Raw genomic sequence first — 13,793 nt, 5'->3', positions numbered from 1 at the left:
AACAAGACACCAATTAGTATTTAGTGATTTTTCAAGGCATTCTTAAAATCTGAAATTAATTAAAATGCTAATAAAACACTTACTGCTATCAACGTAGGGGGCACTACAGGCTCTTTGATAGCTGATGGGATCGCTGCAGTCTCAACAACCTGCAGGGAAAATTCAACATTTACCAAGTGACTCTGGCACACAGTTTTTTTCGTTAGCAAATTGGCGCAAAATATGTTAAAAAGAAAGAGCTTGATTTTTTTTAATCTGATAAAGATTAGGAGGAGGTGATGAGAAGGAATCCTCTGTATATCAGATGAGATCTGTAAGGAAAATGGTTAGGCCTTGGGGAATCTTTCAGTAAGTGATAATACAACACAAGACGTGAAGAATAACGAGTGATATTAAGCCAAATGTTAGCTTTACTAGTGGAAATCACGCCAAACTACAAACCTTTGTGTCCCATTCTTCCCCGGCATATGAAACACCTATCTTTCTGTGTAACTCTGTTTCAAAATGAGCCTGATATCTCTCTGCAGTTTCTCTAAAAGGAGGAGGAGTCGGCTCTGGGGTCACACGAGTCTCCACAATCTTATGTGTTGGAGGCTTGACAGGCTTGATGATCTTTTGAGCTGCTGTTGTTGAGGTTAACTCTTTTTGTAGTGTGGCAATAGCAGAACCTGCTATTGAAACCTGACCAACCCAAGAAGAGCAACATTACCACAGAATACCACAAAAACAATCACTTTTGTTTAGCCACACAGATGTGAAGAGTCACGGAACCTTTTTAGAAGGATGGTAGGAAAAATTAATTTGTTAGGAATTTCAGATAACTCATACTTGATGGATTAAAAACTTGATGGTTTAATAAAAAGTTGATGGAGAAACTAATGGGTGGACGTTATGGTGAGAGTTATTATGAAGCTTAAATGTGAGGTACTGAGGGTGTTCTGTTTTTTAGATTGGTCTGAATAGAGGTCGGGATCGTTGCGTCACGTCGCAATGCATTGTGGGAATCGCGGTACAGAAGTAGATGTACTGTATAGTAGGCATTAGGTAACGTTGGTCATTTGGTCATTAATTTTGATTATTTTTTGGAAAATGGTTCAGTATTGCTGTATTGTGACCTGCTGTAATCGGTTTCATGATCGACAGGGCAAACGCCTCGTGAATCATATTAGTTTTCAACATTTTCCTACTTGGAAAAAAAACACAAGGTGTCTGAAATCACCAAGAGGCGTCAGATGGCTTGGGTCACCACTGTACGGAGGGAAACCATCACCTTCGATAATATTATAATACATAGTTATGGTGAGACATGTTGTGTATGGTCTCTCTCTCTCTCTCACATACACACACACAAACACATTACGTTTTCTCTAGTTTTTGGCCAGTAAGGGAGTCAGTTTAGTGTCTGTATTTTTTGTTTAAACATTTTCTTTTGACCCAATCCTGAACTTAATTTGCTTTTTGATATTTTTGTGCTGACTGTATTTAACAAATTTGAACAACTTGTTTAAAAAAAAATAAAAAACTGGAACGAACTTCAAAATAGGAAGTTAAGCGTCTTGTTTTGGTGAATGGTGGGTTGTGTCTGAGGTGAATGTTCGTCAATATTATACCGGATTACAGAACTACCAGAGGAAAACAGTGGATTTTTGCAAGTATGATAGGTGAGTAATTACTCCTGAAGTGTAACAAACCCGCATAGACAAGCTTCATAGCTCGCAGAATCTGATAAGTGTGTGTGTGTGTGTGTGTCACCACTGATGCTTGGTTAATGTTAACATTTCCTTAGTGAAAAAGATTGTTTTCTCCACGTTTAATTTGCAGATCCATTTATGATCTGCAGGTGAGCCTCCAGTGACTTTTTGAAAAGTGAAAGTGACATTTTTAAATTGATCGGAGGTGTAAGCGCTCACTCCACAGACCCGGTAGGATAAATTATCAGGGAAACTGAGGCTTGGTAAACTTTCATGTGTTCATAGGGATCGATTCCGCCTACAACCTCTTTTTTTTTTTTTAAGTAGCGTTGTTTGGCTTCATTATTAAGTTTGTCCGTATAGGTATAGGCAACTTTTTTTGTCACGTTCTATAACTTTTTCTGGATACTGGCTATTATCTTATTACAAACCTGCTTTGCGATACCTCTAAAATGGCCGCCGTTACCCACAATGCACCATTCCATGACGTCTACGCCCGAGCTCTATTGGCGGCACTTGTTAAAGGGTAGTGCTAAAATGTTAAAATAAAATCTAAAACATAAAATGACGCCAAAAATTCTGAGACCACTAGTGAAAATGCACTTATTTTGCATTGAATATAATTAAATACAAAACTTACATGTACTTTAATTCTCAAAAGTATTTGGTATGTCTCCCAGTCAAGCTGCATGAACTCCAACAGTATGAAAAGCATAAATGGATTAAATTATGTTTATTTGACCTAATACATAGCTAAAAGTGAAAAATATTCCAAAATCCTTAAATAATTAGTTCACGTCTGAATTATTTACTCACCCCCATGTCATACAAGATGTTCATGTCTTTCTTTCTTCAGTTGAAAGTTTTTTTGATGAAAACATTCCAGTTTTTATATATATATATAGTGGACTTCAGAGGGGATCACTGGGTGGAAGGTACAAATTACAGCTTTAGTGCAGCCTCATAGTGTTCTACACTATCCCAGACAGGAATAAGTCTCTTATCTCACGAAACGACTGGTCACTTTCTAAAAAATAATTACAATTATATATTTTTTAACCTCAAAGGCTTGTCCTATGGGCGGTTCACATATCGCGTTTTTTTGCGCGCTCAACTTCGTTATTTACAATTTAGGCGCTCATAATGGAAGCGACGCGGTTCTTTTCAGAATGCCGTGCGCACTGAGGGTCATGTGACAAGAACCAACCAATCAGCTTCATCCTTTTCGGTAACAACTTTAAAAGCTCAGCCAAGATGAAGGAACAGCTGACCATAGCTATATATGGATTGCCATTTTGAAATAAATTTAGTAGCAGAGCGACTGCAAGCGATTTTTAATGCTGCAAATCCATTTATCCTTTGCTTAAATTTCCGCATCTTCATGTAGAAAGCAGGTCATGGTTGCTCAGCAACAACAGCACAACTGCCCGATAGGGGAGAGGAAAGCGGTACGCCTAGCGTTTTCCACGCGTTTTTAGGCGCCATATGTAAACGGCCCGTAACTAAAGTTTCGCGCGTGCGTACTCTGTGCAGTTCCGTTCGAAACAGTTAGGGAATATAAAAAAACTCCCAACTCATTTTCGCCGCGAACTTCAAAATCGTCCTACATCGCTGCATAAGTACCGACCCAGTGTTTAAAACAGAAGATACAAAGAATTTCAAACGCTCTTTATTAAAAACTGTAAAACTCCGATGTAGAACAATTTTAAGTTGGAGGAGAAAATGAGTTGTGAGTTTTTCAATATACCCTATTAATGCACAGTTCACGCAGAGCTAGACAAGACCAGCATTTGGGGTTACAAATATATAAATATTTGTATATATAAATTTGAATTTTCTTTCTTTTTTTTCTTTTTTTGAAGGTTTTTATTCATTTATTATTATTATTTTTGCTAAATAATTAAATTTATGTGTATAGTGCTTTTTACGATACAAATCATTGCAAAGCAACTTTACAGAAAATTAAGTTTCAGTTTTTTGTAGTAAGCTTATAAGTGGTTACTGTCAGTTTATGTGCATATGACAGACATTTTTAGAAAAATAAGACCCTTATTCCTCGTCTGGGATAGTGTAGAACGCTTTGAAGCTACACTGAAGCTGTGATTTGGACCTTCCACCCAGTGAACCCCACATTATTCCACTATGCAGAGAAAAACCCTGGAATGTTTTCCTCAAAAAAAAAAAAAAAAAGAAAAAAATATATAATAATAATAAAAACTTAATTTCTTTTACCTGAAGAAAGAAAGACATGACCATGTTGGATGACATGGGGGTGAGAATTTTTAATTCAGAGGTCAACTAATCCTTTAAACTGTGATAAAATTACTAATATCCCAAATTTTCATAGTGGTCTCAGACTTTTGGAACCGACTGCTTAAATCTACTGTTGAATTCTAAAAACCGTGTTTCAGGCAAGCAGGATTTCAAGATATTTTATTTTAAGATTTAAACTGAATGAAAGCAAATTTCAGATTTATTTCATGTGGTTTATGCAAATTTGTTTATGTTCTATCATCTAAAAATTTGTAAATTAGAGAAAGGGGGATTTCACTGCTTGCCTGTAATCACCAAATCTTACCTCATAGCTATGATCTGGTTTTGGTACAGTAACTTTTGATACTGTGAAATGTGGAACTGGGGATGGTGCAATGTCAGTCTCCACCTTGGAGCTAACCTCAGTAGTTCTTTGAATCTATTACAAATCAACAGAGGATATTTGAATGCAAATACACTAAAATTATATTTTCACGTTTCAGGTTCTGTTAAGTTATTCTAACCTGGGTGACATGTACACTCTTCTCAGTAGTAGAAGTTGGCATTTCAGTGGGAATAAGCAACAGCTCCTTTTTACTTGTGACCTGTTGCTTAGTTGCTAGCATTTCTTGATGTCTTATGTCAGCCTCTTCTTCCAACTGAGCCCCTTCAGCATGCGTGGGCTTTCGTATACGTGCAAGATCAACAGCAGCAAGCACAGTGGCCACGGCTCCTGCTTTTTTCCCATCACCCTGGCAAGAGCAATCACTGATCAATATCTAAAACACATGTATAGGCAGAAACCATTCTCATCTAAAAATACACAGCTTGAACCCTGAAAACAAAAGCATGGAACGAAAGCTGGAAAATACATCATCCAGTGGAATTATCTACTAAATGTTAGCGTTGAAAAGTGCTGAAAAAGAGATCCATCGATTCAAGGGGAACATTTTCATAGATTACATTAAAATTTAAAATCCACCCAAAGAATAACATTTATATTCCTGTTAGGTGTTTTTATGCATTTAAAAAAACTTTCAGTGCTTTAAAAATAATTAGAGAAGACAAAGCTTTCTCATAAGGTAAATAGGATCAATCACTCAACCTATCCATGACTTCAAATGCAACCTTTCAAATGTTGCCCTTAAACATAATAAATATAAGGTGCTTTCTGAAAAACAAAGTGAAGTGAATGGAAAACAGGATAGAAGGCATTAGAAGTGTGGCCAATTGAAATATTATTCTCCTAGATTCTACCTCTGCAGTTGATGAGACCTCTTCCAAGGATCTCTCACTAGTGGTTGAAACATCAATATTGATTTTATGAGTTGTTACAGTTGTGAAGGATTCCTCTTGGATTTCCTTGCATGATATCTATGAACATGTGGAAAGAAATATCTAAATGGTTGTCTTAATGTACAAAAATGGTTCACATTTGGAAAGGTAGGTAAGTAGTGGCTGGGGAAAAAATGAGCTACTAAAATCTGTTATTGTAATCCTATAAAAATCTTTGTGGAGTCAGTGGGGGAATAAAATGGAAGAATGAGATTTAGATAGGAGATGACCACAGCACTATCAAACTACCTGATCATTTTGAGATGTAATGTGTTCTGAAGTTATGCCAGGTTCAACACTGGGCTGTTCTAGAGAGCAACTGAGCGGCCCACGACTACGAGCCTGGTCCACTGCCGCCACCACAGTGGCAGCAGCAATACTTTTCTCATCCATGTTTTGCTGCTCCTTTTTTACATGCAAGTGGAATTGCAATAGCAAGATGTCATTAGAGTGCAATACAAGCATTTTCACTGATAATAAACATTTACATGAGATAAACCTGAATGGTGGCACCACTGAATAAGTCCTTTGTAACATGTAGAAAGATCAAAAGCAAATTTGCCTAATGGGAAATTATTTACCTCTTGGACAGCACCAACTTGTTGCTGAAAAGCAACAGATCCTTCCCAGTGCTGTTCCATTTGGACGCGGGTAGAGGTTGTTTGGACTTGTTTTGCTCCAGCAATCATGCGGGTATAGCTGGCTTCTGATAAATATCCTGCCTGTTTCCACGGGGGCAGGACCTCAGAGGCCTGTGTGACCTGTTTGCGGGTCATCACAGGGGATTTGACTGGTCTGATTGGGGAAACAGACAGTCTGGTAGATGGAGACACAGCTCTGAAATGAAATGGAAAATCATGTTATGAGAAGCTAAATCACAAATTGTAGCCATAGCATTTATGAGTGTTGGGCAATTATATACAACTTATTCCCATTTAAAAGCATTCATGAAAAAAACACACCATTTTGTATGATTATTTATAATAAACATGAAAGGGATAATTTACCCAAAAATGAGAATTCTGTCATTAATTACTTATCCTCACGTTGTCCAACGTTGTAGTTTCCTTGCTGTCTATGCAGGGTCAGAAAGCTCTCGGTTTTCATTAAAAATATCTTAATTTGTGTTCTGAAGATGAACAAAGGTCTTACAGGTTCAGAAAGAAACGAGGTTGAGTAATTAATTCCTTTTTGGGTGAATTATCCCTTGAAGACTGTATGTAAACATTACCTGGAAGACTACATATATAATTAGTATGAGAAATTTAATTTGTCATACTGCAGGAGATCTATAAATTTAACTGGAGTAGTTAGAAATGTTAAAAATGAAAAGCCTAAAACAAATGATAAGTTACAGGACATAAAATATGATATTCATTTTCATTTTAATATATAAATTTAAAACTTGCATCTTGAAATAATAAACATTTATTAATTATTATATGTTAGCAATGTATTAATTAGTAGAAGCAGTAGTAGTAATTAGTAATGATTGTAATAAAATTAAACAACCAGACAACAAGTTGGTCATATGATGTCAACATGGCAGCCCCCATAAGGGGGCGATTTGCTCCATGTAAAATAAAACGGCTTTTTCTGTCACTCACTGATATTCTGACATCTTCATAAGATAGAAAGTGCATGCATATCATTTAACTATGCACACATATATATGTACACATATTTCTCAAAAGTGCTATTTTTTTTTTCTTCATGTATAAACCTTTTGTAATGAGCAAAAAGTCTCAAGTATAAAGTGTATTCATATGAAGTTGCTATTTTAATGATGTTATTACTTAAAAACCATCATCAAATCAACATAGGTTTATAGGCCAATAAAATGTATTACATGAATTGTCTTAAATGTAAATCTGGAAACTTTAGACACATTACCTGACAGGAGTGGGTGTCGGGCCCTTAACATGCCTCACAGGAGAGGGAGACTGTTGGCGGGCAGCTGACACTTTAGTCACTTGTGAAGGGGGGGATTTGGAGGTTGGTTTAGGCGGCACACGGGGTGGAGTCTTATGTGCCAGCTTTTGGGTCACAACCCCACCCTCTACTTGCATGTGCATCATGGCTGTGGCCTCATAATGAGCCTCCATCTTCTGTTAGAAAAAAAAAACATTTACACATTGATTTAAAGGGTTAATGAGACTTGTGCTGAGGCTTATTAAATGTTGGGTATGTCACTCACCTTCTCCACTCTAGTCTGACGGGTCTGTGAAATCTGAGAGGCTGAAATAATCGTTTTTGGCTTCTTCGCAGGTACAGCTTCTTCTTCGCCTGTGAATTAAGATTGAAAATCTTGTCCAGGCATTTTTCATAAAAAGTAAAAATGCATGCAACAAATTTTCACCAGCTAAAAATCTCACCCTGAACAAGCAACTCAGCAGTTGAAGTCGCACGTCCGCTGCTGTTAGAAGCACTGACAGAATAAGTTCCAGAATCTTCTGGGAAGGCCTCGGCAATCAACAAACTGTAAAGGTCTCCGTCTTGAACAATCTGAAAGTCAGCAGAGCTCTGAATCTCAGCGCCCTCTCTGTAGAACTTGACCACAGGTGCAGGGATTCCTGTAACTCGAACATCCAGTCTCACTTGGCTTCCTTGTCTCACAGTCATACTCTGTAATCTCTGAATGAAGTTTGGTGGTGCAGTTTCAGCTGGAAGTGAATTGATGGTTAAAGTCATTTTTCTGAAATTCAACACAACAGTTTCAAACATTCTATTTTATAGGATAAAATAAACCTTGCCTTGCATGTGCAATATAAATGTGCCCTTTAAAATTATTTTTAAAAGAGGATTTTCATTTCCTGAAAAAATATCAGTGCTTGCAAGACACTTAAAATTTGTAAATTCAGATGGATATGATAAAAGTTAAATACCAACTTTCTCAAAAAAAAGATAGCACTATTAGCACAGGTAATGTATTTGTAGAAGACTGAAATTACCCAAATTACAAAGGTTACATGCAGATTATTCTAACAAAGAATTAAGTCATAAATAATGGCAGTAGATATATTTAACAGATGTACTGTACCCCAATTAAATACTGATAAATTCTTGTCTGATGGTCGAGATTACTGTATACCGTAATATTTTAAGCAATGACATCATGTGTATGATTATCAACTGTTTATAATCATAACTTTCAAATCGACAGCAACACGGCATTCAAATAAAATCAACTTATTAAACTTAAAAAACTAATCTCTAAACTAAAATGATGTTTAAAAACGTTGTATATACTTGTAAATGAAAATGCTTTTGAGACCCGAAAGCCTTTTGCTTTTGGCTTTCTGGGTAAGGGGCTGGGGTTCAAGGCTTTATTAAAGGGGTCAGTTCCCACAAAAGCCCCCATATTTCTATGTAAAAGGTGACACACAATCCTTTCCATAAATTCCCCTATCAATGACAGCCTGGATGCGTCACTTAACAGTATCACTGGAGATCTTTACCACTTTCTATAACAAGTAACAGTCATTAAGTTTATGAGCCTAGCAGTTAATCCACCTATTTGCTTACTGTAGCTCTACTCAAAAGCACCAGAATGCAGATGGGGAATTCATGACTCTCAGTAGAAAACTGATATACAAATTAAACTGCAATCACTTCAGTCATTATCCAGCAAGGCAGAGTAACCATTGAGTGCAGTAGCACAAAATTTTATAGTATTCTGGCAGGAAAATTACTATAGGAAAAAAATGAGTGTAAACATGTTTAAAGGTTTTTTTTTTCTCTCTAATGACAATTGCTAAAATCAAGTTGCATGTTATGTTGTGATGTTACCTGTAACCAGTAGTTCAGCAGTGCTAGTGGCTTGTCCAGCACCATTGGTGGCTCTCACAGAAAATCTTCCACTGTGTGCGGCTGTCACAGCGGGGATCATCAGAACAGCGCGGCCATCGCTGAACGAGATCTGAGCGCCGGGCAGAGCGGCAGCAGTAAGAACCTGGCCATCACGAAACCAGCTCACCTCTGGAACTGGATTACCTGTGGATTATATTATCAAATATTTTATCTAGGCTTTGACACATACATTTCTTAATCCATAGTCACAATTCATGTCCTTTTGGTGAATAGAAAGATGGAGCTGGAGGCCCCTGTTGCATAATGTATTGTATCTAGTGTTTCGTTTGAATTCTGAACTGAACATGCATATACAGTATTATCATAATAATGGATTTATTACCCAGCTTTATTATGATGATGAAACATTGCACATTGAAATATATAATTTACTGCATTTTATCTGTGCGAGGGACAGTGACACATTCAGCTAAACTTTAGCTATTTTAGGAATGGTTTTTTATGCATTTTATATATTTTTTTGCTTTAATTTATTTATAAATAAAAGTAATTTATGAAATAGTCTGAGATCAAACAATAATGGCTGAATCCCCTTCGGTGCTTCTGCAAACCCCTTTGGAAAGACCAAATTCAGATAAACTCATTAAATGCCATGTCATGTAAATCTGCAGCATTGTGTAAATACAAACATTCCTTTAACTTATTTCACATGTTGTACACTCAGGTGTAAAAGAGTAAAGAAGACCACATATCAGCAATGGAATGGCAAAGTGGGAAACATTCTTACCACTAACTTGAGCTTCGAACGTTGCAGCACTACCCTCAAGTGCCACAACGCTCTGAAGCGGCTGTGTAAATGTTGGTGCTTGTGTTGACATGGTGGAAGGCACCCTAAAGGAAGAGAATAAAATTATAATTATGGCATATACCTTGCAATTTTTTTTTTCCTATAATGTCTTAATTCAAAAATAATCTAACAGTACTTTTAGCCTCATCTAAACAGACTAATCATTAGTTTGATCCCTGACAACCTGGTAGAAGCTGGTCTGTCACTTGAGATTCAATAGCTCCACTGAGTGTTAGGCCAAACATTTGGGCCTCATATCAACTGACAGCTTATGGGACATGACAGTAACAACTGGTGCCTGTTGAGATCTTTTTCTGGCATGACACATAACTTAGAATAGCCCTCCAGTCATAAGTCAGACAGTCCTGTATCATCAAATCTTGTCACTAGAAAAAACTAATCGAAATCAGTGGCTTACGCATCTTAATTCAACTTGTGACTCATTGTCAATGCTGAATTAAACAACTAGTCTTCTGCCAAGCAATATTAAGATGTTATTCATAAACATACGACATAATCACATAATCTTAAACTTAAGGTTTAAATGCTCTGCATTTAAGATTCACAAGTTTTGACTGTCTGAAGAAGAAGAAAAAAGTTATTTGAATAAGATAACTTGTATAGGCTGTAATAAGAATTTGCAAATGGCTGACAGGAACTGCTAAAATGCATGACCTTTACCTAAAATAGATAGAACAACAGTGACTGAATTGAATTCAGATATAGTCCATATGGAAGTAATCATATTAATGTAAAAGTACTGCTTTGTTTGTATATAATAAATAGGGTAGTTACCTGGATAGCTATCATTAAATAGTTTGATACTACATACCTTATATAATTTACATCGTTAAATTCATAAAAATGAAAACTTCAAATGAAAGCATTGCTTTGAAATATACAACCTCAACAGCATCTCTGTACTTTTATTGGACTTTTTAACAAGACTAACACTTCAAGCTGAATAATTATCATTATCAATAAATGATCATTTATTAAATTGTAAAAAAATGAACAATATATAGAATCCTGTGAATGGTTTTCCATATCAATAATACAAAAGTACAACGAAGTTCATCAATATCAAAATCAATATCATTCTTGTAGATGTTAGCAAATACCCCATATATCAACTTCAAGAAATCACAGACTTAAGATCCTCAGTACAATAAGGCTGAAGTTTTATAAAAATCAACTTTTAAGTTGATTAAGAAAATCCATTTAAACTGCAATTAATGTCCAAAGCACACGAAACCTAGTGTCACAAAAGGAATGGTCTAAAAATAGTCAGTACTAAGCTTGATTGACAGTCACCATGTGGCACATAGCTGGAGGTGCAACTGATATCTCTGCTGCTGATTGCCTTAAAAAGACATCATGGCCCAGCTAGGACACCCCTCTAATGTTATCACATGCTATTCTTGGCTTTACTAAAACCAGTAACATTTAATAACCTTTAGAAATTAAACCTCTTAAAGTCTGAAATGTATTGTAATTGCTTAAAATCTGTCACATTCTACTAAATCTCTCAAAGTACACATCAAATTTGGAACTACCACTCTTTTTATTTTTTTATAGAAGCACGCACACACACACACACACACACACACACACAAAACGTCATTAGAAAGCATTGCACTGGCACATGGGTACAAGAGCACAAAGCGTACTTACTTGTATCCACAAGAGTGCCTTGAATTGGAGGGACGAATCCCAAAAGGTTTTGTCTTCTGAAACAAATTCCTTATCCAGATGTGATTCCAGAAAACACAGTGTGAGAACGGTTGAGCCTCGAACTATCCCTAAAAAACAAAACTACACAGGGTCTTATCCGTGTAGTTTTGCTTTTTCCCTTGCAGTCCCTACACCCGAGGCAAGGCTGGGAATGCTCCAACTGCTCAGAAGTGTTAACATGGTGGTTTTACTTTATATACCACTTGGCTAATCAGCATCATCACTACATCGCCTCGCCCCATTGGCCATCCCCCATGAGGCATCATGGGAGGTAGCAGCTATTTTATGCAAGCTCACACCTGTCACCCACTTTATTTAACACAACGCAGGACCTATTATTACAGGGTGGCTGAAACCCCCACACCTAAAGAAACAGGAAAATGCCCCTCGTAAAGAGAGAAATCTTCACTTGCTTTATCTCATAAATTAATCAATCACTGAACAACATGTTGATCCTCAAGAAGTGAAAAACCAAATGGGGGAGAAGGGCTGTCACTGTCACTCAGACTCTGGGTGTACGAGGTAAACGATAAACAGTATACCCATCTGTTTTTCTTTCTTTTATCTGTATAGTGAGGAAAAAAAGTGATTGTTGAAGCTTTAAAAAACAGAAGATGATATAAAATATTAATATCACCATCATTGTGGAACCAAGTTGGTTTTGCTGCAAAAATTGACAGAGAAACTGACAGAGACGGTGTTAAAGATAGCCAGTGACATGAAAGAATGGAATGCATGACTAGTGATAGCATTGACAAGGACATTTGTGAGACAACAATCGAATGACAAAATGTGACAGCAATGACTATAATTTTATTTTATTATTTTTTTTTATATATAATCTCTATAGCTTCAAACGGTCTTCACTATACAAAAACTTGCACACATATATTAAGATAATATTTTGTGGGAGTTATATGATAGTAACGATTCATGAATTTGAAAAATGTGTCCACTTTCGGTAACAAGCACTGAATAACAACTTTTTAAGTTGTTTATTTTTGTTCAGAATGTGTATATGACATTTATTGCTATTGGATACAGAATACTTTTGTGAGGCAATGTATACCAAGTTATCAGTAGGAAACAACAGTTTTACAGATACAATAATTATGAATAATTAACAAAGAAAGTGAAGATCAGGCTCGGTGAACTCTGATATCCAAAGTTTTTCCCCTAAACAGCATCTGATAAGGGATAATGTGTTTTCCAGATCCTTCTTATATGTTCCATAATCAGTGGCCTTTATGATAGTTTTGGCTTGTGTCAAAACATACATATACAATTAATTTTAATGTGTCTATTGGACACATTTTCTTCCTTCTATTATGTCCATTTCAAAGGTATGGTGACAATGAAACAATTGCAGAATGCTATGGTTTCAGACTTTGTATGCTGTTTGACTCACATGCTGCAACCTTATATTCTTTCTTGCACAGCATTTGAGGATGAGGTGAGCATTTTAGCATTTTAGCAGTCTTCTTCCACTAAAACTTTTTGCTCATCCGGTCTGGAGGAGAGGAAGTGTGGAGTGACCCTGTGCACTGAAGAAATCAGGTTACATTATGATTTACTGCACTGAAAAGACGAAGCAGGAAGGATGACATCGTTATCTCAAACAAAAACTGTCTAACAAAGCTTTATAATTCAAAAAGGGTTGTCATACTCCAGCTTGAGCCTCAATAATCATGTGTCAGTTTTCCAAAGCTGCTTTATTGCTTACTGTGGGGAAAGAAAAGCAATAAGAAGTAAAATTAAAGTAGAGGGCCCATGTCTGTGCGACAGCTGTATCTGAATCAGCTGGGGTGCGGAATGACGCCTCAGACAACTTCTCAGTAGGGTGACATAGCAGCGATGCAAAGCTGTAACCTGAGAGCCCTGAGTTACCCATGATGTGTGTGATAACATATATAACTTTGTGATTTCATTATCTTTTATCTTTCTAATCATGAAAAGTTCAGTAAATTTAACAAAACAGAACAAAATGTTAACACTAAATGTATAGTTCCTCCCCAAAGTTTTTTTTTTTTTTTTTTTTTTTTTTTTTTAGACATGAGGGAAAGTAAATGATGCCTGAATTTTCAGTTTGGAACCATTCAGAAATGGGTTTGTTTAAAAAGAAC

At 36.4% G+C, this 13,793-nt stretch overlaps 1 protein-coding gene across 1 annotated transcript in view; it reads right to left on the bottom strand.

Moving 5' to 3' along the window:
• Nucleotides 1-11,809, bottom strand: part of ttn.2 (titin, tandem duplicate 2) — a 159,728-nt gene extending 147,919 nt beyond the window's left edge. The window contains exons 1-11 of the mRNA XM_052606767.1: nucleotides 11,611-11,809; nucleotides 9,877-9,980; nucleotides 9,069-9,272; nucleotides 7,655-7,942; nucleotides 7,477-7,565; nucleotides 7,173-7,387; nucleotides 5,861-6,116; nucleotides 4,469-4,696; nucleotides 4,270-4,353; nucleotides 442-681; nucleotides 84-149 (exon numbers count right to left, since the gene is read on the bottom strand). Of these exons, the coding sequence (XP_052462727.1) occupies nucleotides 84-149; nucleotides 442-681; nucleotides 4,270-4,353; nucleotides 4,469-4,696; nucleotides 5,861-6,116; nucleotides 7,173-7,387; nucleotides 7,477-7,565; nucleotides 7,655-7,942; nucleotides 9,069-9,272; nucleotides 9,877-9,967 (1,761 nt within the window). The 5' untranslated portion in view covers nucleotides 9,968-9,980; nucleotides 11,611-11,809. The remainder of the gene's footprint in view (nucleotides 1-83; nucleotides 150-441; nucleotides 682-4,269; nucleotides 4,354-4,468; nucleotides 4,697-5,860; nucleotides 6,117-7,172; nucleotides 7,388-7,476; nucleotides 7,566-7,654; nucleotides 7,943-9,068; nucleotides 9,273-9,876; nucleotides 9,981-11,610) is intronic.
• Nucleotides 11,810-13,793: the final 1,984 nt, after the last annotated feature.

Source organism: Carassius gibelio, chromosome A9 (genome assembly GCF_023724105.1).
Source record: "Carassius gibelio isolate Cgi1373 ecotype wild population from Czech Republic chromosome A9, carGib1.2-hapl.c, whole genome shotgun sequence".
Classification (NCBI taxonomy): domain Eukaryota; kingdom Metazoa; phylum Chordata; class Actinopteri; order Cypriniformes; family Cyprinidae; genus Carassius; species Carassius gibelio.
This window is presented reverse-complemented; position numbering and strand designations above follow the sequence as displayed.